This window comes from Eucyclogobius newberryi, unplaced genomic scaffold (assembly GCF_026437365.1).
Source record: "Eucyclogobius newberryi isolate DKJ021-1_F unplaced genomic scaffold, fEucNew1.0.hap1 SCAF_8, whole genome shotgun sequence".
In the NCBI taxonomy this organism is placed as follows: domain Eukaryota; kingdom Metazoa; phylum Chordata; class Actinopteri; order Gobiiformes; family Gobiidae; genus Eucyclogobius; species Eucyclogobius newberryi.
Genome location: NW_027316500.1, coordinates 19695759 through 19721104, shown reverse-complemented (window position 1 = coordinate 19721104; position 25346 = coordinate 19695759). Strand labels below are relative to the sequence as shown.

Sequence of the window (25346 nt, the reverse complement as noted above, 5' to 3'; positions counted from 1 at the left end):
AAATATTCTCATCTGGAGCGATCACCAGATAACAAGGATTCATGTTCTTGGACTAAAATTTGTTAGAAAGTGAACACAGATCAAGATTAAAACCCTTTATCAAGAGGGCCCATTTTCCCCAAATGCCTGACTAAAATGAGCCCCATTTCAAACTGAAGAAGTCGTTCTGGAGGCGTTGGCCGGACTCTAAAAGCAGACTCTTTGTAAAGAGGACCCTCTGTAGTTTGGGCCTCTGGCGTCTGATTTACTCATTATAAAAGTGAACAAGCTCTACCCAGAGGAATAACTGATTTTAAATTTCACCTATATTTTCTCTAGGTGTCTGGAGGGATGGTCTGATTGACAATAGGTTGGGCATTTGTTAAGTTTAGACAATTCCTAATTTTAGTGACTTTACCAGTAAACAGGTGAACAACAAATCCCCAAAATAAAGAAAAAAAAAAAAAAAAAAAAAAGGTTAACTTTGAAGTTTCTGCCTACTCTACCTGATAATGGAACAACATTTTAGAAGTTTGAACATACACCATCAAATATTGAAAAAAAGTATTGCAGCAGGTCTCAGAGTGGTCAGTTTTAAGGAACAGCTCAACTTCAGACACGTCCAGGTGGTTCAGGACAGCCCAATGTCAGACTCCTGGTCATCCACCAGCCTGAAAACACCCACCTTCTCCTGCTTCACTCGAACTCTATCCTTATCTGAAACACAAACATCATGTTCTAAACGCTGTGTCATCATGTTCTAAACGCTGTGTCAAAAAACTAAGTGAGTATGGCTCATTCCAGCAATTATTTGTGCTTCATCTCGATAACAATATTTCCACAAAGCATCAGGAATGTGCCAAGACGTGTCTGGAAATGTCTTGGTTGTATCGCAGGGAAAGTTTTGCAAAAAACATGAATGAACCATAAAATGAACCACAAAAGGGCACAAATATCACGCCGTATTCTCGTTTGGAAGATTACACATGATGATTCTGTCAATTTGTTTTATAGAATTTTTTTTTTTTTAAAAAGTGTTGAATATTCATACCCAGCAGGTCAGAGCGGTCCAGCAGCACCTCCAGGTCCTTGTCACTGAGCACTTTCCCTCTCGAGGCCTTCACTTGTCTGTGGACACACTACAGTCACAGGGCGCTCTCATACGATTATTACTATTATTCAATTGTATTTATATAGCGCTTTTCCACTTTCAAGACACTCAAAGCTTTACTAGGCACTGTGGGTGAAGTGTCTTGCCTAAGGACATAACATTTCCTCTAGCATCCCACTGTGGCCCCTGGTGATCCAGCTGTCTCCCATCCAAGCACTAACCAGTATTTTAAGTGGGCTCGGGCCTAGAGCCCGACCTGACTTCGGCTGAGCTATAGGGTCTTTCTTGGGAGGTGGTGATAATGTGGGTCAGCGCCAGAAACCTACAGGCTTCTGGTACTGGATATGGGCATGTAGAACTTACAGGGGGGCTTATTCTGCCATTAAACTCAGCAGAAAACAGACACACGGGGCGCTCTCCCGCAGACACACGGGGCGCTCTCACGCAGACACACGGGGCGCTCTCACGCAGACACACGGGGCGCTCTCACGCAGACACACACGGGGCGCTCTCCCGCAGACACACACGGGGCGCTCTCACGCAGACACACACGGGGCGCTCTCACGCAGACACACACGGGGCGCTCTCACGCAGACACACACGGGGCGCTCTCACGCAGACACACGGGGCGCTCTCACGCAGACACACGGGGCGCTCTCACGCAGACACACGGGGCGCTCTCCCGCAGACACACGGGGCGCTCTCCCGCAGACACACGGGGCGCTCTCCCGCAGACACACGGGCGCTCTCACGCAGACACACGGGGCGCTCTCACGCAGACACACACGGGGCGCTCTCACGCAGACACACACGGGGCGCTCTCACGCAGACACACGGGGCGCTCTCACGCAGACACACGGGGCGCTCTCACGCAGACACACGGGGCGCTCTCACGCAGACACACACGGGGCGCTCTCCCGCAGACACACACGGGGCGCTCTCCCGCAGACACACACGGGGCGCTCTCACGCAGACACACACGGGGCGCTCTCCCGCAGACACACGGGGCGCTCTCCCGCAGACACACGGGGCGCTCTCACGCAGACACACGGGGCGCTCTCACGCAGACACACGGGGCGCTCTCACGCAGACACACACGGGGCGCTCTCCCGCAGACACACACGGGGCGCTCTCCCGCAGACACACGGGGCGCTCTCATGCAGACACACGGGGCGCTCTCACGCAGACACACGGGGCGCTCTCACGCAGACACGGGGCGCTCTCACAAAGAAGTAGGACTCACTTTTCGGTGCCTCGGGCCTTCAGCAGATCCATCAGTTCGTCCAGGTTGATGCAGCTCTTTCCCTGGCTCAGCTCAGTCCTTGCTCCTTTAAACTTGTCTGAAATAAGCAGCACAATTATAATCTGGTGCTTATTATGCCCCTCAGTAGAGTTCAACATTTTGTATGAGTGAACCTTTAATATAATAACTTTGTTCAATATTCATCCCTCAACCCAAGATGAAATTAAGCCAAACACCATAATTAGGAACACAATGTATTAAGCTATAATGAAGGGCTGCGGTGTATTAATGCACTTAAAAACAAGAGTAGGACAGATGAAATTGTGAAACATGCCACATGAGTGGTGACTGATGTTAAGCCAATTTAGCATCATCATAATATAGAAAGTATCACAGTATTACCGAATATGGAGGACCATATTCCAATTGTAAGCGACTCAGGCCTAATGCAGTCCTTAAGCAAAGTTACTTTGATAATTATTTATTTATTTTTGTTAATATATTACATTAGTTTACAATTACGTTTAAAACAATAAATGAATCAGTAAAGGGAATACTGAAGCAAGCCAATTTGTTACCCATCGCCTAAATACATTCACAAACTAAAGTTTGCATAAAGTCGCCAATACATTTAGACTTTATTCTACTTTACAACTTTTTGATTTTACAACTTTATTCTCGTAGTGCCCACATTTTTTTTTTTACATTGGAATGTCGACTGCGACTGTTGTGGAGACTGCATGCGCACACTCACCCCCACTCTCCTTTTCTTACATCAAACCTTGTGCGTGAGCACGCAACAGCCCCGCTGCTACACATGCGTTTGTTTAATAGCGGGACGGATCGCATCTCATATTTTGTCTCCACAGATTTCCGTCTTTTCTGAGCTCAAACACAGTCTTACTCTGTGCAGCCAGGGGAAACGTGCTGCTAGACTGGGAACGAGGCTTCAGGTGCGCAGCAGCATGCAGGGAATGATTGACGTGTGGGAGAACTACTTGGCTGTCCACGCCACGAGGAAATGAGACTCAGATTGGTTGCAAAAATCCTCTTATTCCTTTAAATTACGTATGCTTTTGGGAACAGTATTTTTCCTAACTCAATAAATAATATATATTTTGTGCCATTCATCTGTGTGTTTGAAGCTTATTTGTGTTGTCACATTATATGTGAACTATGCCTTTGCGAAGACCTTGTGTTGACACACGTTAGCGTGAATAAAAGCAAAAAAATAGTGCCACGGACCTCATTGTTTTCTAAAGAATCGCAAATGTTGAAATATATGCAAACGCCCCTAGTTTTAAATATTTAGTCAGAATAAACAAATTAGAAACATAAGTAGGGAATTGTGAACCAATAGTATAGTACAGTAGTTCACATTGATCATGCATTTCCACGGGGACACCATTAAGCATGAGATAAGAATGTTGAGTTTTAACATGGATCTATTGAAATGACTGGATAAAGCATTACTAGCTTAAACCATCAATCATGAGTTGTCACTTCTTCCACTCAGTTGGAACGGCAAAATCCTGTACAGCCCAGAAAGCATTTCCCCTCTACAGCAAAAACAAACCACAAAATATTGGCTGATATGATCCAGCAATCGTCAATACTTTAGTGCAGCTCATGGGTAAATATTAGCTCTTATCCCATTTTCTCTACTAAAAAGTAACTGAAAATATACCGAACAGACCCTTCGCACCCAATACCGAACCGAATAATGGTTTGAGCGTACCGTTACAGCCCTAGTATGAAGTAACCTTTTAAAACTGAAATTGTTCATGCAGCATCCCTTACTCTTGTGGATGACCATCTGCTCCAGTTTCCTCTTTGCCGAGGCCCTTTCAAAAATCTTCTGGTCGATAGTGTTGGCTGTGACGAAGCGGTAGACCACCACGGGTTTGATCTGCCCGATGCGGTGACAGCGGTCCTGAGCCTGGAGGTCAGCCTGGGGATTCTGGACAGAAAGACACCATCAGCACAAGCAAACCTGGCTACAAACAAAAAGGGGTGAGATTACCCACCCAGTCACTGTCGAAGATAATGACTGTGTCAGCCGCAGTCAAGTTGATGCCCAAACCTCCGGCTCTGGTGCTGAGCAGGAAAAGGAACACCTCGGAATCTTCAAAGAACTTTGTAATCTGGAAATAAAAGAGATCCAGTCATCCCCAATTACCGTACTTTTCGGGCTATACAGCGCTCCTGAATAGAAGCGCTGTACAGCACATGAAATTACGAAGAAAATAGAACTTGTCCATATAGGTGCCCAAGTTGTAACATATTTGCACATAAATATAATACACAATATTGACACGCTAGTCACACTAGTTTTTCTCTGAATAAGAGTCTGATTATAATAAAACAGTGTTTTAACACATCAAATAGACAACACAACGTGTCCCCTGGTAGATGATAGATTAGCCAGTAAAATCTATAAATTAGACGCACTGTTGTATCAGCTGCAGGGTTCAAAGGGCGGGAAAAAGTAGCTTAAAGTTTGAAAAGTACGGTAAAACTGGTTTGGAACAGCCTGTTGAGATTAAACTAGACTATACTTACATTCTCCTCACGGTCAGTGTAGGCCATGCTTCCATCCAGACGGCTATACTGAAAGTCTCGCAAGTAGCAGTAGTCCATCAGCAGATCCAAGATGGAAGTCATCTGACTGAAGATCAACACCTGAAAGACAAAGACGGGATCCATCATCACTTGAAGCATTTGTTACACTGTAGCTCTTAAATGATAAATGGTTAAAGTGATAGACATTCTTTCCTTTGTGGCCCAAGTAAATTGGCATTCAGAATAGAGCCTTAAAGAGCAGGGCTGCACACTACATTCCCAAAGTAAATTAATTGCACATATCCAAAAGGCAGACCAAAACCAGATTTTGAGCCAAGGAGTAGAAATGATCCCACAGAGTAGTGCATTAGAAAAGAAGGAGACCAGATACAGATATTTACTTATCAACCCCAATTTAACCAGGAAAATCTAATTGAGATTAAGAATCTCTTTCAGGAGAGTGCTTGCCCCCAGAGGGGAGGGGCCCATTGTACATGTTTTTAGTAGTTTAGATACAAGATATTAGGCATCGGTTCCAGGATACCGGGTCAGGGTCAAGCCATTTACAGGCTTCTTATACTACATTTGGTCTTCATACGGTTTGTACTTTGTTTTTCAATGCTATCCAGTACTAACTTGATGAATACACAAACATTTATATATTTAGATATTTTTTGTGAAAAAAGTAATGCATACTTTCAGTTTTCACAATGTGAAATGGCAAGTAAACCTTCTAAATACGATTTATTTCCGATTATGGTCAGAGCGTCTTATTTTAAGACATGGCATCAGTGAGACATAAGACAACAATTTATAGCAACGAAATAGTGTACGAAATCAGAGATCATGGTTCTCCTGGCAAAAGGTGGCTTGCTCTTTTCTGATTCTGATTCAGGTGGGTGGGGAGGCCTTCCCCCAAGTGGAGTTCAAGTATCTCTGGGTCTTTGAGGAGGGAAGGATGGAGCGTGAGTAGGGATGCATACCTAAACCCACGTTCAGGTTCAAGTCCGGATTCGAATCCAGAGGTTTAGGTTCAGGTCCGGACCTAATGAGTCCGGCTGAACTCATGCCATTTTTGCATAATGTTATAACAGCATAACACAAGCTACTTGGCTCAATTAAGTTGAAGACACATGAACAAGGACTTAACTGCAGACTGAAATAAACTCAATTTATCTAGTTTATTCACTGTTTATTAACAGAAGTTACAACTTACAAATCACAAGCTGCTAGCTAACACACATGCATGTGTTTTACTAGAGGAACAACTTCTGAACAAGAGCAAGTTCAGTATTGGTATTGGGGCAGCTGTTTCAGCTGATACTATGTTTGTAAGTGTATTACTGGTTTGACTGGGCTGTTCCCCACACCTGAAGTTTAATGCCTTTAGATACATTTCCACTCTGTAATTTTGCAGATCCATTGGCATCAAAGTCATGTAAAAACCTTCAAAAACAAGCATAACAGTCAACTCGAACCACTATAAATCAATCAACTTAGCAGTATCAAAAACAGAATATAAAAATATTTTACACTACACACAATACATCATATTAACAGCATTAAACACCAGCCCATATTTAACAACTGTAGAATACAAATACTATTACAAAATATAAGCTCCAATTAATGAATCCAGCAATTAAACAATATTATTTTGACTTAGTATTTACTTCGATGTATAAATATGTATATTGCACATTAACCCACCTAAATAAATGCTACATCACACCACAACATAAGTTATTTTATTCATATTGTAGCGACCCTAGTCTCTAGTGCACATGCGTGCGGTCTCTGGGGCGGAGCTAAGAGCGGGCTCAGGAGACGAGGTAGTTTTTGATGTTCCTGTTCCATCACCATGGTTACGGCCAACATTAACCAACTCTGTTCAAGAAATAAAGTGACAACTTGTGAGCACTAAACCAGCATTACTGACCTGAGCGAGAAGTTACAATATTTACACCCAAACCAAAGTACAACCCGCTCCTTTAACAAGCGTCTTAAACTAACTCGCGGAGCGGCACAAGCGGCGACGCACGCGGCGGCTTCAAACGATTCAAAGAAGCCAGCGATCTTCCCGAAGGTTCGGTCTCTCGCGTCTTTAAACTCATTGCGCCGGCTTCAACTTCTGCCGTGGGGAAGACGCGTGCGTCGCTGATGCTCCGGGCCATTGACAGCGATGTCAGTGTTTACGTCTTTTCCAGCGTGAATTTCGCGATCTATGGAATGTTTAGGATGGTTTAGATTCTAGACCGTAAAGGATATAGAATGTGAGTGGTAGATTTTTAATGAGTCCAGAACCGAATCACCGGAGTTTCGTTTTTTTTGGACCTGAACGTTTTTACAAGTCCGGATCCGGTCCGTCGTAGCGGTACGCATCCCTAAGCGTGAGATTGACCGAGTCGCTGCATCGGACTGTTGTGATGAAGAAGGAGCCGAGTCGAAAGACAAAGCTCTAGATTTACCGAATGATCTACGTTCCTACCCTCACCTATGGTCATGAGCTTTGGGTAATGACCGAAAGGACAAGATCACGGAAACAAGCGGTCGAAATGAGTTTCCTATGCAGGGTGGCTGGGCGTTCCTTTAAAGATTGGGTGAGGAGCTTGGAGTAGAGCTGCTGCTCCTCCACGTCAAGGAGGAGCCAGCTGAAGTGGCTCGGGCATCTGTTGCCTCCCGGGGGCCCCGGGAAGACCAGGACATGTCTCTTGACTGGCCTGGGAACATCTCGGGATCCCTCCGGAGGAGCTAGAGAAACGTCTATTGTGAGGAAAGAGTCTGGCAGTCTCTGCTTAGACTGCTGCTCCCGCGACCCGGGCCCGGATAAGCGGAATAAGATGGCTGGACATTGTGTACCTTGTGGCCTCTCTTTTTGAGTGCTGGCAGAAGCCGATCCAAAATCTGAAACTTGCCCGAGGTCTGCACCAGCTGTTCATCAATCTGGAGAGAACAGCAGAAACAAATTTTTGTCAGTTCATTTACTTCTTGGTACTGAATGAGATTTTATGTCTGATAGAAAGTGTCTGAACAGGAGACTGATCCCAAACACACATCACTGATCTATTTATCAAGTCTAAGAACAGAACCTTTATTGTGTATATCAAACAACTCTTTGTATCTTGTCAGATAAAAGAAATGGTAATGTCATAGGTTTGAAAAAGAAAAGAAACCAAAAGCATTACTGTAAGAGAATCTTACAGTAATGCTCATCTGTAGTCTATGAAGGTGGGAAACCGAGTATAGCCTCACCTTGAACTCCTGTGTGGCTGGGTCCAGGGGGTACTCCACCAGGTACGGGTGGTTACAGCACTTCTTCAGCAACATTAGGATGTTCTGCAGCTTCAGGTTGATTTGTGCATCCAAGGGGCTCTGGACGTCCACTACAGAGGAGCCTGAAAGACTGGAGAGGAAAACAAGACCCAAATAACTAGGCGTTTCTCAATGCCCATGATCGATCCTCTAAAGGCCACTTTGTAGCTCTACACCAGTCAGCTCCTCCAGAGCAGAGCCAATGTCCCGCCAACACCGTCTGGAGCACATTTGGAACAGGTGCAGGAGTGAGTGACTGCGCAGTGTCACGTGTGAAGTTTTTAAAAATGTATATTTTATAATCTATCCCTATCTAAATAAACAAGCGTATACAGCTGGGAAATAAATAGCCTATTGCGAGGGTCTCCAACTTTTGGCCGGGACAAACTTACTTCATTTGTCCGAACATTTATCTCAATATATAATACAAAATAATCTATACACGTGATTCAACAAACAAGTAATTTGCTTATAGGCACAACAGGTGGGTCTGGGGTCAACCCCCTGAAAACAAAGGAATTTCCTGTATTTTGGTGAATTTTAGATAAAGTAAAATTTTAGATTTTTAGCAGGTCACTGCCCATTCACTTGGCTGCATGTTTTAGGTAAATTTATAGCGTTCGTCTTTGGGAAGAATGGCATTTGGCACTCCTTTGCATCGTTCTCTGAATGAGGCCGATTATCAAATAAATACATTTTGTTGCTTGACACCAGCAAAACAAGGGCATTGGTCATTTTCCCCAGTGGCCCTGAGCCACTGACTGCAGGGAGAGGTAATGTTGGGCAGGTCTACACTGAGAGAAAGCACGATAGAGCAGTAAATTAAACTAACATTTGTTTTTTCTTTGCTGATGCCAGTATATTCTTTAGAATTCTAAGTAACGTATGGCTGATGAACACATTTGTATTTCTACTATGACCAGTACAGATTTATAGATCAAAATAACTAAATTTTGTCTGCTGAAAGTATAAATAAAAGGTTTAATAAATATATGCATGAGGCAGTGGTGTCAAAGATACGGCCTGTGGGCCAAATCCGGTCCCAGACATGTTTAATCCAGTTCTAATTTATTTTTATTATTTTCTGATCAATATCGAGTTTTTAATGCTAGAACTAGAAGTCCCACAATCCTTTGCAGCAGCCGCCCCTCCCGGACGCTGCTCAGTGCTGGAGTGCGGCTAGAGCATCTCAATGAAGAGTCGACTCGCAAAAATCAGCAGAGGTATGAGTGGGGTAAGACAAGTGAGGCTTTTGGAAACACGTGGGAGAAAGCAAAAATGCAGACTGAACCTCTGTTCTTGCTCCTTCTGAAGCCTCTCCAGGTATTTCTCCAGATCTGATCCAGTTTCTTTGTCTGTTTCACTGTAGTCAACAGCCCGTCGAGAACGCCGCTTTGGCCTGCCTTTAGAGGTCAACACAACAGGATCTTCCGTCTACAAAATAAAATAGTAATTAATACTATTATAATTAGAAAAGTATTGTTAACCCAGGGTTTAACCTGCAGCGTTTTACCTTCTCTTGGCCCAGCATCTTTGCAATGGTCCTGTTGACTACAGCCATATACAAGGCCTCCTGTTTGGCCGTCAGTGGAGCATACACAATGATCTCCTTTTTAGGAGGAACCTCCAGAGTCACATCCGACTTCAACCTTCTCAGAAGGAATGGGGTCAGAATCTGAAAATACAGGACAAGCTCTAATGTCAAGGTCACTGACGTCTGACCATTATGATACCAGCAGCTTGTGTATGTTTTGTACAAGTTCTCCAGGGTTTTGTTTTGAGTTTGTGGGGCCATCATCTGGTTACATCATGTATTGCAGGAAAAACACCACTTCTGAACACAATTCCTCTTGTCAGTTGACAATGGAAATAAAGTCAATTACAGTACATTACTTTGCCTATAAGCATACTACATAATGTCGGTATTCTATTTAGTAAGTGCAGTAGATATGTCAACATATGGCAGTAAATAATTATTTTTACATTACACAAAAAAAACAGTCTGCAGTTATTGACAGGTGGTCTGGCAGAAGCACCAGACATGCTCCAGGAAGCCACACTGATGCAGCCCCACCATTCATTTAGAATGTGAAGAGATTATAGAAAATGGACTGACCTGGTGCAACATGCTGAGGATGTTGTGCTCCCGTTCAGATGCCACTAGACTTTCCGCTTCTCCCAGAGAATCAATGTCAAACCAGGACTCAAAGCTGCACAGAGACAAGCCCAGATAAATGAACATACTACAGTTTGTGGTGAAAGGCGAGTCGGAAAGAGCAGAAGGCTGACCTCTTGAGGTCATCAAAGACCTCTGGAAGGAGAAAGTTGAGCAGGGACCAGAGCTCAGCCAGGTTGTTTTGCAAGGGTGTCCCAGTCAGGAGCAATTTATTGTCTGTAGGCATCAACTTTAGCTCTCGTACCAGTCTGCAATTCAGGTTCTTGATCCGGTGGCCTTCATCCACAATCAGATACTTCCACTTGAAACGCTGAGAGGAAACGGAGCATATTGTTAGACTATCAAATAAAAAAGGGTGGTTTAAACATTTAAATTAAAAACAAATTATTAAAGTAATGTTATAAAAAGGTAAATTGTGTGTGCAGGCTCATTTCTGATAATATGGTCTGAATGATGTCATCTGCATAATAAAACCCAAGACAAACAAACCTGGAGGAATTTCCTGTCAATCATTGAGATCTCAAAGGAGGTGACCACCACCGGACACATGCCTAGGGGCTCATGAGGCCGACGGATTTCTTTCAGTAGTTTTGCCCTCTCAGGCCCATGGTATAACACCACTGACACCTGCAAATCAGTTATAAAAAACTAAAGAAAAACAGCACCTGACAGAAAGCTATGTATAAACAAGGGTGATTTTTTAGTAGGGTTTTGGCACGGTGCAAGAGTCATTTGTACAATTGGTTTCTTCATTTAATGGTGGAGAAATGAAAGCTTACCTGAGGGGCGAAGCGCTTGAACTCATTGAGCCAGTTGGGCAGCGTGGACAGAGGAGCCACCACCAGGAAGGGCCCCAGCACCTTCTTCTCGATCATCATGGCGATGTGAGCAATGCACTGGATTGTCTTTCCCAGACCCATTTCATCGGCCAGAATCCCATTAATGCCATTTTCCCACAGCATCTGGACCAATACAGCAGAAATATTACTACAGCAATATTAAGTATGGAACATTTAATAATGGACGTTATTAAAGCTAGAGTGCGTGAAATTGTACTTGAAAGGACACAATTTCACGGCCGCAAAAGACCCAAAAAAAAAAGACTTTATAAAAGCTCAGCACACCTGTGGGCAATCCCCTCTTCCTAAAGACCAACCCACCTTACAACTGTGCGGCGTAATTTCCATATTTAGCATATTCATTAGGACGAGATAAATTTGGAAGTTAATAGCAGAATTTTATTTCAAGTTAAGGACACGCCTGTCCTCAATATTATTATTTAATAATAAAATAGTTCACTCCTGAATTGTACTTTGTAATTAAGACAGACATGTCAGCAATTCAAATTAAAGACTGAAAACACAACCTCTGTTGCTAACGTGAGCAAGCTTTGGTTTGCCACACATGCTGACTCAAAATCTATGTTACAATCTTGTTTGGCATCAAACGGGGCTTTGGACAGTGGAAACGCGATACGCACCACTTCATCTATATAAATTGTCGTCTTATCAGATTTGTATACAGCAATATGTAATGAATTTGTTGTTCAAAAGTAGTAGTAACGATACGCACCTGTGTATCAATACATGTATTGCCAAGAAGTTAGTCACGATATTGATATATTGAGCACAGCCCTATTCTGGACGGATAATATTTTCATGACAGGAATCAGTATTTGTGACAAGGACCAAAACCAGTCCAAGAAAATTGCTAAGAAGCGTAATTGCGGGGGAACCTGGCAACTATGGTCACACTGCATTGTTACACCCCTAGTAAATTACTACTTTTCCCCCCACCCTTTGAACCCTGCGGCCCAAACAAAGGTGTGGTTAATTCATACATTTTAATGGGTAACGGCCACCGGGGGGCACTCTAGCAGCAAGCTTTTGACACACTGTAAAACACCAGGGGACAAATCGTGTTTTCTATATTTTTCATGTGCGCGGCGGCTTTTATTCAGGAGCGCAGCACAGCCCGAAAACTACGGGATATAAAAAAAAAAATTTATCTCTGGATTTGAAAGAACTCTTACCCTTAGCCACTCAATGCCTTCAATCTGGTACGACCTCATGACTCCCCCGGTGAAGAGGGCGGGCTGCTGGTACGGGACAGGCTCTCCGTTCACTGTGCGAGAGGGGTCCAGGAGGTGTTTGGCCTTGTCCCGGACGGCCTCAGAGAGACGGTTCTTTATGGTCTCATTTGATTCACTCATTTTTTCCAGGTCTTCAGCATCCAGTGACTTCTGATCAGACGTGCCATCCTGTCATCAAGTTACACATTCAAGCTGGGCCATATCCACCAAGAATGCAAATCTGCCTCTAGACAACACAGTATCATAATTACCTTTTCCACTTTTGCTTTTTTTGACTGTGACACAATATCCTGGAAAAAAATAAAAGGGGAAAGATAAGGCAGAGCATAAACAAACCCACTTCTATCAGAAATATAGTCTTACTTCTTTTGACATAACATCTGCAATTTTGTAGTCGTCCTCCCTTCTGCGCTTCTTTTTATCTAAGAGGAAAGAAGTGATTCTATTGAAATTCAACAGTTAATGTAACAAAACAAATAAATGAAAAAAAAAGAAAACTACATCAACCGCTTTTATTTCAAATGAGTTTTGCTCACCTTTATCGGCTTCAGGTGCATTTGAGTTCTGCAGAACAGAAAGAAGTTACTATAGTTATATAGAAAACACATTTGAATGTGACATTTTGAGGCTCTCACCTTTGATTTCTTCTCAAGTCTCTCCTTCCTGACTCTTTCCTACAGTCACAAAATAAATACGTTTTCCTGGTTACAGTACATGGATATTTGTCCTCACTACCCACAAGCAGGTCTGCAGGACACACCTCATTCTGCTGTTGCTCCATCTTGGTCAGCAGGAACTTGGAGTAGATGTTGCTCTTCTGAAGCAGGTGTTGAAGCCTTTTGAAGCGCATCTCATTGGGGTTCCTCTCCCAAGATTGTCGAGCCTAAAGACAGTATTGCATGCATTTTTCCCCCCTTGATGTTAAGTGCTACCGTGATCATATACCATAATACAAAGTTTAGGCAACATTTAAAAAGACTGCCCATTTACCTACATAAAATTAAAGTGACAAAACTAACAGCGGGAACAGAAAAAAAAGTTACTAATTAATTGCAAATCTAATCAACAGGTCTATGAATAATTACAATTAGGCTGTACATCATATTTTAAACCATAGGTTACTTGATTCACTTGGTGTTGAAGTTCTTTAGAATAAGCCTCACCGTGGATCATTCAGTGAAGCCTTTAACAGAGGCTCGGCTCCTCCGTGTAGTATTTGACCAACTCCCAGAACAACCACTTGTATACTTGAGACCATTAGCATGAATCCAAGCAGCGGATGTAGAAAGGTTAGCCTTATGTTCAACCAATTACATTTGAAGATGCTAAATAATAAACTGAATTAATTCAAAAGTAGTCAGACATTGTAAATTATATATGTATTTACAAACTCTTTTTTTAATCTTTGTTTTTGCTATACGTTCTGCAGGTCTGGGCATGGTTTGAAAAGAAATGGAACATTTTGACAATTGATTTCGACTGCACACAAAGAAAAAGGCTGTGAGATTGACTGCCTGCAGTGACAATCTGATGAATGTCGTCCCTTCTCGTCTCCTTCACATTATACGTCCTATCCAATGGAACTCAACAGGGATCACCCCCGCTTGGTTCCAGAAATGTTCCATTCATTGTTCTCATAGGGATTCAGAAAAAAACTATCAAAAATGTTAAAAAGCTTGCTTGGGGCTGATCAACTACGGTACGTGGTAAGCACACAATCTAAAATTATTATTTTTTTATTCTGAAACTTTATAAACCTTTAAGTTCCAAAATGTGAAACTTAAAATTCAGCAACAAATGTTTTCTGGATGGAAAACAACCATATTATATCCATTCGTTACCACACACAGTGCCTTTAAACTTATAATATTTGAATTTTTAATTAATGAGAAATTCACTTCCGGAATGGCAGCAAACTTATAAGTCGGTATAACTGTTGCGTTCCAAACGCCCAAGGCCAAATCCTTTTGTACTTTGTTCTCTTTCTGACCTTTTCAATCATTTCCCTCTCTTTACGCTCTCCTTCCTCCATCAGCTGCTGCTCCTCAGCCTCCATCTCCTTCGTGATGAGAACTTCAGCAATGACTGGTTCACGTTTCACATTTGTTCCTACATTCACACAACAAAGCAGAGCCATGTTAGCTGACCACAGTATTTACACACAATAATGATGAGCTTTTGAAGGTACCGTTGGTATTTCCGGTCTCCATGTTGGTCCCAGTGGGCCTCTCCGACTCATCAGGTTCAGGACACTGAGGTGACCCACTGCAACTTTCTTTCTTCACACTGAAAAACAAGACAGAAAACAGTACAGTTTAATTGTTATGGAGGTCACTCTTCACTAGCAACAGCAGGCACCTATAGTAGCCACATCTGCCCTGGGGCAGACAAAGGGAAATGGGAGAGTACACTTTCACTCACAAAGCAGAGGTAAGCTGGGTGACGTGTCTTACAATTGGATCTAAGCAACGTAGAACATTTGTGTTCACACATTGCAGTGCCTCACTTCTAATTCAGAAGTGATTCCTGAGGTGACATGCAGGTTCACTGAGCACTATCTCTACAAAATGTGACTGAACACTTTTGGAAGAAAAAAAACCTACATATAGTGTGTAACACAGTGATGATTGTTTCATCACTGTGTTTTAATGTTCGGAGTTGCACAATATATAAACTACATTATTTATAGAACGCACTAATAAAAAAAATAAGTGAACGCCAATAAACTAAGAAGCCCACTCACCTGCTCATTATTTCGGATTTAACACGTCTCCAACCTTAAACAACAGTGCGAACGTAAGCGGCAACTTTTAGTCGTCGTGTGAAATGTAAATATCTGCAGTAAACCAGAAATATACTCTTTATGACAAAAAAAAACTTCAAACGTCGCCTTGTATAAATTCTCGATGTAGCAGAAGCCCATACAGTCGTCTCACGTTGTTTAACATATAAAGTTGCAATGTATGAAGTCCTTTTCCGGTTTGGTGTCTTTCAAAACAATATTTGGCATGTGCTTCTTGAACGTACGAGCCCTTGAGTGGTCTTATTGTTGAAGACATTTCCGCTGTTGTAGTTGAATATTTTGTGACACTTTACGACCCCGTGGCTGCTATTGTGGGCGGGGCCAAGAGATTTCGCGCCAGTGTAGATCACGCCACTGCTTTGTAGAGGGGAAGAAAGCGATACAAGATACAAACTGGTTTAAGTTATACTCTGTTATACGAAATACACAGAAAACCTGGAACATTACACACATAGTTACTATTGGATTAATAGAGGTAATCATTAATTTGCCTTCGTAAATAATTCTGATTACACTGATATTAAATGTTCTTCCCCCTCAGATTTTGTTACGGATGTCTCTGGTCACATCTCACTTCCTGTGCCACTAGAACTTCCCCGCCCCCTTTTGAGTGAAAACAGTGTTAAAAGATAAGAGGGAGATTGTTAAATTGAATAAAATTGTTAGAATGTTGTGATTTTGCTCCAAAATACAACAAAATCTTGATACTAGCGACACAGCAGCCATGATCGGAGAAGTTGGTGAATATTTTTATTAAATCCCAAGAGATGGAGAAATATAGTGTGAAACAAATTACCTTGAGATGTTGTTGTTGTTGTTTTATGGCGGTTGGCATCCGAGTGTTGCATTACCGCCAGACTTTATTCCTTAGACTGTTGTTGCTGTTGTTATTGTTTTATGGCAGTCGACAGCCGAGTGTCGCATTACCACCAGACTTTATTCCCCAGACTTTGTCGTAGTCCTAAAAGTTGTTCTTCCAGTGCTTTGACTTCCAGTGCTTTGACAAAGCCCAAGAGGTCATGAGATGCCATGAGATTTGTCATTGTATCCTATAGAAGTTCTTCCTCCCCTCAGACTTTGTTGTAGTCCTTAAACATTCTTATTCCATTGCTTTGGAAGTACAAAGCCCATTAGGTCATGGGACGTCTTTGTTGTTTTACAAAGCCCATGAGGTCATGGGACGTCTTTGTCGTTTTATCCTTTAGAAGTCCTTCTTCCATCACTTTGGCGTTTCTAGGCCCATGAAGTCAAAGCGCGTTAGAACATCCTCTTGCTCCTCATCCTCGGCTCAGTCTCCAACACCCCCCACCTCTATAAACGTTTACCCAGCCCTGTGCTACATAAGTAAGCAACCACAGCCTGACACAAACCCTGTGACTGGATCGCCAGAACGTTCCGCAGATTGAACTTCTTCTATGGTGTTTTATGCCGGCTGGTGTCCAAGTGTTGTTGTTGTTGTTGTTGTTGTTGTTTTATGGCGGTTGGCATCCAATTGTTGCATTACCGCCAGACTTTATTCCTCAGACTTTTCGTAGTCCTCAGACTGTCGTAGTCCGTAAAAGTTGTTGTTGTTGTTGTTTTATGGCGGTCGGCATCCGAGTGTTGCATTACCGCCAGACTTTATTCCTCAGACGTTTCGTAGTCCTCAGACTCTGTCGTAGTCCGTAAAAGTACTCCTCCCATTGCTTTGGCGTTACAAAGCCCATGAGGTCATGATATGACTTTGTGACTAGAATAGTTGTTGTGTCAGAGACCAACCGGCTTTATTCCAGGGAGACTCTTCTTCACCTTCCTCGCCCTCTTTGACGTTCGGTGCTTTGGAAGTACAAAGCCCATGAGATCATGGGACGTCTTTGTTGTTTTACAAAGCCCATGAGGTCATGGGACGTCTTTGTCGTTTTATCCTTTAGAAGTCCTTCTTCCATCACTTTGGCGTTTCTAGGCCCATGAAGTCCAAGCGCGTTAGAACATCCTCTTGCTCCTCATCCTCGGCTCAGTCTCCAACACCCCCCACCTCTATAAACGTTTACCCAGCCCTGTGCTACATAAGTAAGCAACCACAGCCTGACACAAACCCTGTGACTGGATCGCCAGAACGTTCCGCAGATTGAACTCCCGCCCATTATTCCGAAACCACCAAGTGTTGTTGTTGTTGTTGTTGTTGTTGTTGTTGTTTTATGGCGGTTGGCATCCAAGTGTTGCATTACCGCCAGACTTTATTCCTCAGACTTTGTCGTAGTCCTCAGACTCTGTCGTCGTAGTCCTCAGACTCTGTCGTAGTCCGTAAAAGTACTCCTTCCATTGCTTTGGTGTTACAAAGCCCATGAGGTCATGATATGTCTTTGTGACCGGCTTTATTCCAGGGAGACTTCTTCATCTTCCTCTCCTTCTTTGACGTTCGGTGCTTCCACCGTACAGCTTTATTCTTCAGGCTTCATTCTATAGGCTTTAATATGTCCACTGATGTCGCCGCTTGGTAGCCGTGCGTCTACGAGACTGGGCGAGGACAGGAGACCACCCCCACCCCCATCTCGTCACTCTGATCACTCTGACTCCCCACAAGCAGACCCCCATCACTCCGACTCCCATTTAGCGCCTTTAGCCTGTTTTCTATATCTGCCCAATCAAGCTCCTTTGTTCCAAGGAATCTCCCTGCAGCTTTAGCAATGATCCTGATCCTTTCAGTTCTGCTTTGAGTCTGAGCAGCACAGTTTACAACATCCACCATAAAGAGTACAAAATCCTCTCTATCCACAACCAGGGTATTCTCATTAATTCTGGAACCTGCACACATGGGACCTCCACTCTTGAAACCTTCACACTTCTTGGGAGCCACGCTGGCCTCTCTCATTTCGCCCTGGCTGGGAGCAGCGCTGGCTCCTCTCTCTGTATTTACTCTAAACTCGTTACTTGAAACTTTCTTGACTGCATCTGCATAGGATATACCTTGAGAGACCTTTATTTTCTGCACCTCAGCAGCTCTTTTGCTAAACCTGCATCCCCCGTAGGCAGAGCTATGTTCTTCCCCACAGTTACAGCACTTCAGTTTTGCACCCACGTCACACTTCCCATACTCATGATCTCCTGCACATTTACCACACCTTTGCCTCCCTCTACAGACCGCTGCAATATGCCCAAAGCGCTGGCACTTAAAGCAACGCAGGGGCGGCGGAACATATGGCCTGACGCTATAGCACATGTACCCAATGAACACCTTACTAGGCAGGCACCTCCCTTCAAGTGTTACCATTACCGACAAGCTGTCACATCTTACCCCAAACCGGGTCACCTTCAAACGCCTAGCGTCCACCACAGTAACTCCCGTCAAATTCTCCTTAACTTCATCCACAGACGTCGCCGTAGGGACACCTATGATAACTCCTCTGACCGTGTTACATTACCCCCAGACTTTATTCTTCTTCTTAACTTTATTCTTCAGACTTTATTCTTTTATACTTCAAAGCCCACGAATTCCAAGCACATGAGATTCTCTTCTTCCTCCTCCCCCATCTTCTTCCTCTGCTTCTTTGGTGTTTTGTCTTCTTCTTCTTCCTCTTCTTCCTCCTCCTCCTCCTTCCCAGTGCTCCACGGCGGCCGGCATCCACCCACTGTAATTGTGATTTCTGGAGTTACTTTCGTTGTTGTCGTTGTGCATCTACTGTGGACAGGAGACCAGCGACGCCCCTACCTCCACTTTAATTGAAATAAGAGCTGGAATCCTACTAAAACTTAGAGCGGGTTCAGAAAGCCGAGCAGATTGAGGAGCGGCAGCTGCGGCAAACCAGAGAAACATAGATGAGATTTGCGGAAAAATGTGGGGAAATAAGAATTAATTCCAACCATGAATCTTCATCTAATGAAAAATCAAATGGCCACCATCTACCCCGCTACTACTTACAACTTCCAGCTGGCAGAAGTCATCACACCCCGGCTTCCAATAATTATTTGTTCACAACGAGAGAGAAGTTGTGGTTTCTTAAAGTTGTTGTTTGAGGTGGTTAGGTAGCAGTGGAAGAACTCGCTTGACACTTGCTTCTGTATTTTAAAGGATGTTTATTCACAGAAAACGGCATCAATACAACAGACAAGTCGACATTTGGCTGAGAGCTCCAGTGTGGTCAGATCGGGAGTGCTCCTCCATTCTAGTGTTACAGTAGACTTCATACTTATCCTTTATAAAGGCAGAAACCCCCCTTAGACTGCACTTTGACCTCTACGCTTACCAGATGTTGGAAAGTGCCCGTACATAGCCCTTCCTATGCGAGGCCCCTACATGGACATCTCCGCACCGCCTTTTCAAAGTTTATCATAAATAAAGAGGCCCCTAAGTGTCAGAATACTAGTACAGAAAACACATTATTTTGGGCCAGATATCTCAAAGTCACTCCAGATCCCCTCACAGAAAAACAGGGACCACCCTAGAGCACAAGCCTAGAGCACCCACTCCCTCAAAAGAACGCCATCAAAGACACCACCACCACATCTCCAAAAAGCTGTCTGCTGAGGAGTTGGAAAGTAAAAGGCGAGATGCTGGACCAGGCCAAAGGAAGGGAAAGAGGACAAAGAGAACTAGAAGCCGTGCGATGGCAAGAAGCTACTGCGAGTGACTGCGTAATGCATGGCCATATCCTGTACAGTTGCCATGATCACTGAATGACAAAAACGCGTATGATGACATAATTCCCGTGATGCTCAGTCATGTGACAATATGTTGTTGTTGTTGTTTTATGGCGGTTGGCATCCGAGTGTTGCATTACCGCCAGACTTTATTCCTTAGACTGTTGTTGCTGTTGTTATTGTTTTATGGCAGTCAACAGCCGAGTGTCGCATTACCGCCAGACTTTATTCCCCAGACTTTTGTCGTAGTCCTAAAAGTTGTTCTTCCAGTGCTTTGACCTCCAGTGCTTTGACAAAGCCCAAGAGGTCATGAGATGCCTTTGTCATTGTATCCTATAAAAGTTCTTCCTCCCCTCAGACTTTGTCGTAGTCCTTAAAAATTCTTATTCCATTGCTTTGGAAGTACAAAGCCCATGAGGTCATGGGACGTCTTTGTTGTTTTACAAAGCCCATGAGGTCATGGGACGTCTTTGTCGTTTTATCCTTTAGAAGTCCTTCTTCCAAGAAGGAAAGCAAAGGAACGAATGGGTAAAACACCAAAGAAGACACCAATAACAACAACAACAACAACTATTCTAGTCACAAAGACATATCATGACCTCATGGGCTTTGTAACACCAAAGCAATGGAAGGAGTTCTTTTACGGACTACGACAGTCTGAGGACTACGAAAAGTCTGAGGAATAAAGTCTGGCGGTAATGCAACAATTGGATGCCAACCGCCATAAAACAACAACAACAACAACAACACCAAAGAAGAAGAAGAAGAAGAAGAAGAAGAAGAGCTAGTCTCCGGTCTGGAGAGACGGGAGATGGCGGAGGAGAGTGGATCGGTGGTCGAAGACGTTCTGGACGGCGTGGAGGAGCAGCCTTTTCTGGCTGCACGTGCCCGGAAACGTAAAAAGTCCCTTAGCTCGTCCGAGGGTTCTGGGAATGAGCAGCAGGATGAGGCTGAAGCTATTGATATCCAGGGTGAGAGCAGAGACTGTAAGGTGATCATAAAGCTTGCACAGGATAGTGCATCCTTTAAGAGTGGAATTCAGTGGCATTGTCAAAGAGCCTAACTGTAGCTGTGGGAGTGATCAAGAGTGCGAGTGTCCTTAGAGATGGCTCGCTGCTGGTCGTGTGCAAGGACGCGGCTCAGCAACGGAAGGCGATTGGAACTAAACGTCTGGGTGGAAAGGACATTCTTGTGTCTGATGCTGAAAGAAACACGGTCAGAGGAGTTATCGTAGGTGTCCCTACGGCGACGTCTGTGGATGAAGTTAAGGAGAATTTGACTGGAGCTACGGTGGTGGACGCTAGGCGGTTGAAGGTGACCCGGTCTGGGGTAAGATGTGACAGCTTGTCGGTAATGGTAACACTGGAAGGGAGGTGCCTGCCTAGTAAGGTGTTCATTGGGTTCATGTGCCATGACGTTAGGCCATATGTTCCACCGCCCCTGCGTTGCTTTAAGTGCCAGCGCTTTGGGCATATTGCAGCGGTCTGTAGAGGGAGGCAAAGATGTGGTAAATGTGTAGGAGATCACGAGTATGGGAAGTGTGACGTGGGAGCAAAACTGAAGTGCTGTAACTGTGGGGAAGAACATAGCTCTGCCTACGGGGGATGCAGGTTTAGCAAAAGAGCTGCTGAGGTGCAGAAAATAAAGGTCTCTCAAGGTATATCCTATGCAGATGCAGTCAAGAAAGTTTCAAGTAACGAGTTTAGAGTAAATACAGAGAGAGGAGCCAGCGCTGCTCCCAGCCAGGGCGAAATGAGAAAGGCCAGCGTGGCTCCCAATAAGTGTGAAGGTTTCAAGAGTGGAGGTCCCAAGTGTGCAGGTTCCAGAATTAATGAGAATACCCTCAGGCTTTGCCCGTGTCAGTGTTCAGGCGGATGTCATTTGTCACCTTGACAAGAGCAGTCTCAGTGCTGTGATGAGGTCTAAAACCTGACTGAAAAACATCAAATGAGTTGTTTATTAAGAGGAAATCTGTGAGCTGTTGGTAAACAACCTTTTCAAGGACTTTGCCCCAAAATGGCAGATTAGAGATGGGCCGGTAATGACTCAGTACTGCGGCATCAAGACTGCTCTTCTTTAGGAGAGGCTTTATGACCGCAGTTTTCAAAGACATTGGGAATGTTCCAGATTGAAGCGACATGTTAACTATGTGAGTGAGTGGTGCTAACAAACTGTTCAGCACAGACTTTAGAAATTTGGTGGGTAACACATCAAGGCAGCATGTAGATGAACTCAGACTGGTGATGATCTCATGGACAGTTTTGTCAGTTACTGGTGCAAAGTGAGTTAGCTCTAAGTGTCTTGGTGGTTTTAGGGTAATTTTTTGCATTGTGGGATTTATAGCATTTTTAATGCCCTGAACTTTGTCATTAAAGAATAATGCAAACTCATTACACTTGGATGTGGAAATGAGTTCTAACGGCAGCTGAGCTGGAGGGTTTGTTAATCTGTTTACTGTGGCAAACAGGACACGCGAGTTGTTACTGCAGCTTCCAATTATTTCAGAAAAATATCTTTCCCTAGTTCTACATAAGATTAGGTTGTACATGTTCAGCTTTTCTTTGTAAATCTCTTTTTGAACCTGGAGCTTTGACTTGCGCCATTTCCGTTCGGCCCTGCGGCACTCCCTTTTCTGTGCCCTGACCGAATCATCATTTCTCCACGGCGCCTTCTGCTTATTTTTAACCATTTTAGCCTTTATAGGGGCGATGGTGTCCAGAACATTCAAAACACTAGATGTAACAGAGTCTCTGCACTGGCTCCCTGTGGCTCAGAGAATAGACTTTAAAGCAGCTCTGCTTGTGTACAAGTCTCTCCATGGCCTAGCACCAAAGTACATCTTGGATATGTTAGTGCCATATGAACCATCTCGGACTCTGAGGACCTCAGGGACCGGCCTCCTGCTGGTGCCCAGAGTCAGGACAAAACATGGGGAATCTGCGTTTCAGTTTTATGCAGCTAAAATCTGGAACATTCTTCCTGAAGATGTGAGACAGGCTTCTACTCTGACAATGTTCAAATCTAAGCTAAAAACAGTTTTGTTTAGCTGCGCATATGACTGAAGGGATTTTTTTCTTTGCACTCTTCTCTTTTGTTTGTGATTTTATTAGTTTAGAAAATCAGTTGGATTGATAATTTTTAATTTAGTTAATTTTATTGTATTTCTGTAAATTTCTTTGTGATTTGAATGCATTTTTCCTGCTGTGTGAAGCACTTTGAATTGCCTTGTGTATGAAATGTGCTCTACAAATAAACTTGTGACGAGATGGGGGTGGGGGTGGTCTCCTGTCCTCGTCCAGTCTCGTAGACGCACGGCTACCAAGCAGCGACATCAGTGGAAATATTAAAGCCTATAGAATGAAGCCTAAAGAATAAAGCTGTACGGTGGAAGCACCAAACGTCAAAGAAGGAGAGGAAGATGAAGAAGAGTCTCCCTGGAATAAAGCCGGTTGTTGTTGTTGTTGTTGTTGTTTTATGGCGGTTGGCATCCAATTGTTGCATTACCGCCAGACTTTATTCCTCAGACTTTTCGTAGTCCTCAGACTGTCGTAGTCCGTAAAAGTACTCCTTCCATTGCTTTGGTGTTACAAAGCCCATGAGGTCATGATATGTCTTTGTGACTAGAATAGTTGTTGTTGTTTCAGAGACCAACCGGCTTTATTCCAAGGAGACTCTTCTTCATCTTCCTCTCCTTCTTTGACGTTCGGTGCTTCCACCGTACAGCTTTATTCTTTAGGCTTCATTCCATAGGCTTTAATATTTCCACTGATGTCGCTGCTTGGTAGCCGTTCGTCTACGAGACTGGACGAGGTTGTTGTTGTTGTTGTTGTTGTTTTATGGCGGTTGGCATCCAAGTGTTGCATTACCGCCAGACTTTATTCCTCAGACTTTGTCGTAGTCCTCAGACTCTGTCGTAGTCCGAAAAAGTACTCCTTCCATTGCTTTGGTGTTACAAAGCCCATGAGGTCATGATATGTCTTTGTGACCGGCTTTATTCCAGGAAGACTCTTCTTCATCTTCCTCTCCCTCTTTGACGTTCGGTGCTTTGGAAGTACAAAGCCCATGAGGTCATGGGACGTCTTTGTCGTTTTATCCTTTGTGAGGACATTCATGCTTTATAGCTGAATGTCTTCTTCTTCTTTGGTGTTTTATGACGGTTGGAATCCAAGTGAAGCTGAATGACAAGTTTTCGAAGTCTGAAGAGTGAGTGAAGTCTAACAACAACAAAGTCTGGCGGTAATGCAACAATTGGATGCCAACCGCCATAAAACAACAACAACAACAACAACAACAAGAGTGAAGTCTAAAGAATAAAGTCTAAAAAATAAATTCTAAAAGGAGCCTAAAGAATCTATGGATGCTGGCCGCTGGAAAGAAGTCTAAAGAATGAGGTCTAGAAAATAAAGTCAAAAGAATAATCTAAAGGAGATGTACTCCGTCTAATACGTAGAACTGGAGCAGGTGGCGGTGGTGTGGGGCTTGGACACCACCGCCGTGGAACACCAAAGAAGAAGAGAAAAGACACTACAACAACAACTACAGAAGAATAAAGTCTGAATCGAGGACATAGGACTAGTGGGTGGTGGTAATGAAACACTTGGATACCAACTGCCATAAAACACCAAAGAAGTAGAAGAAGAAGTTTCCCAATTAGTTTACATTGCAGAGTTGGCAATCTCTGTAAACTCTGCAATCATTGATTTATGAAAACACAGCAAATGCTCCAATTAGTTCTAGCAGTTCTGGACAGTTGCCATGATCATTGCGTGACGAAAACACTACAAGTAGTAGTAGTACTTGTAGTGTACTTGTAGTGTACTACAAGTACATGACTATTGATAATATGGTTGTCAAGAGTAAGGTAGGTGAAGCAGAAATTCACAAGAAAGTTGCCAGCTCAACTAAACTCAGACCCAAGAATCACTAAGGCCCAGACTAAATTGAAAGTTTGGCTACAAAGAGATCTCTCCATTAAAGGCCATGTGCCCCACACAAGACACTTTCAATGTATACACTTTCAGAGAACATTCATGAGTGTGTTATAGTTGTTCACAACTTCAGGAAAACATCTACAGGGTGATGTAACATTATTTTGTTTTTGTTTTTTTAACAGTGTTTGGTTGCTGAGGGCAACTATGCGACACTATACTATGCTATACTACAGTGCTTGAGGTAGTGCTGCTCTTCCCTGGGCCATCAGCAGGAGAATTACTGGTCTCAGTACCGGGAAGCTGAACGGAGTCTCTTCCATAACACAGCAGCGGCCCATGCCCAGCTGGAAGCCATGCAGAACGTCAAGAGCTTCTTTGGCTTTGTGTCCCTGGACCCTGCACAGAAGGAGCTGTTAGAGGAGCAGCTGAACAGCCGCCCTGTCTGCAGCACTGACTGGAACAGGGTCACAGGGGTCTGATGATGAGATGAACGTTCTCTGACCAGTGTGTGTGGCACTGG

General features: G+C 43.6%; 2 protein-coding genes across 2 annotated transcripts; both read right to left on the bottom strand.

Moving 5' to 3' along the window:
- Positions 1-493: 493 nt before the first annotated feature.
- On the bottom strand, positions 494-13035 carry LOC140351217 (lymphocyte-specific helicase-like). Its single transcript, XM_072436967.1, has 18 exons — positions 13012-13035; positions 12839-12897; positions 12727-12765; positions 12416-12643; positions 11163-11345; positions 10873-11010; positions 10497-10693; positions 10324-10417; positions 9721-9882; positions 9499-9641; positions 8148-8298; positions 7755-7838; positions 4896-5015; positions 4361-4477; positions 4134-4293; positions 2334-2430; positions 1031-1107; positions 494-696 (listed from the first exon to the last, which is right to left on the bottom strand). Exons 2-18 carry the CDS (start codon positions 12848-12850, stop codon positions 611-613), a joined length of 2088 nt encoding a protein of 695 aa, XP_072293068.1. The 5' UTR covers positions 12851-12897; positions 13012-13035; the 3' UTR covers positions 494-610.
- LOC140351512 (lymphoid-specific helicase-like) lies at positions 12988-15482 on the bottom strand. Its single transcript, XM_072437362.1, has 6 exons — positions 15412-15482; positions 14664-14761; positions 14466-14584; positions 13236-13358; positions 13082-13149; positions 12988-13039 (listed from the first exon to the last, which is right to left on the bottom strand). The coding sequence occupies exons 2-6, from the start codon at positions 14683-14685 to the stop codon at positions 12988-12990; spliced, it is 384 nt and encodes a 127-aa protein (XP_072293463.1). The 5' UTR covers positions 14686-14761; positions 15412-15482.
- Between the last annotated feature and the right edge of the window lie 9864 nt (positions 15483-25346).

Bases quoted from the DNA above. Each gene is read 5' to 3' on its own strand.
- LOC140351217 (XM_072436967.1), bottom strand. The intron at 12,644-12,726 runs GTAATTATGATA...ACTTGATGACAG, and splicing joins AAAAAGCAAAAGTGGAAAAG to GATGGCACGTCTGATCAGAA. The intron at 9,883-10,323 runs GTCAGTCCATTT...CTGTATTTTCAG, and splicing joins TCCTCAGCATGTTGCACCAG to ATTCTGACCCCATTCCTTCT.
- LOC140351512 (XM_072437362.1), bottom strand. From the start codon at position 14,685: ATGGAGACCGGAAATACCAACG. The intron at 13,359-14,465 runs GTCAGAAAGAGA...TACTGTCTTTAG, and splicing joins AGAGGGAAATGATTGAAAAG to GCTCGACAATCTTGGGAGAG. The intron at 13,150-13,235 runs GTGTGTCCTGCA...TTGTGACTGTAG, and splicing joins TGGAGCAACAGCAGAATGAG to GAAAGAGTCAGGAAGGAGAG.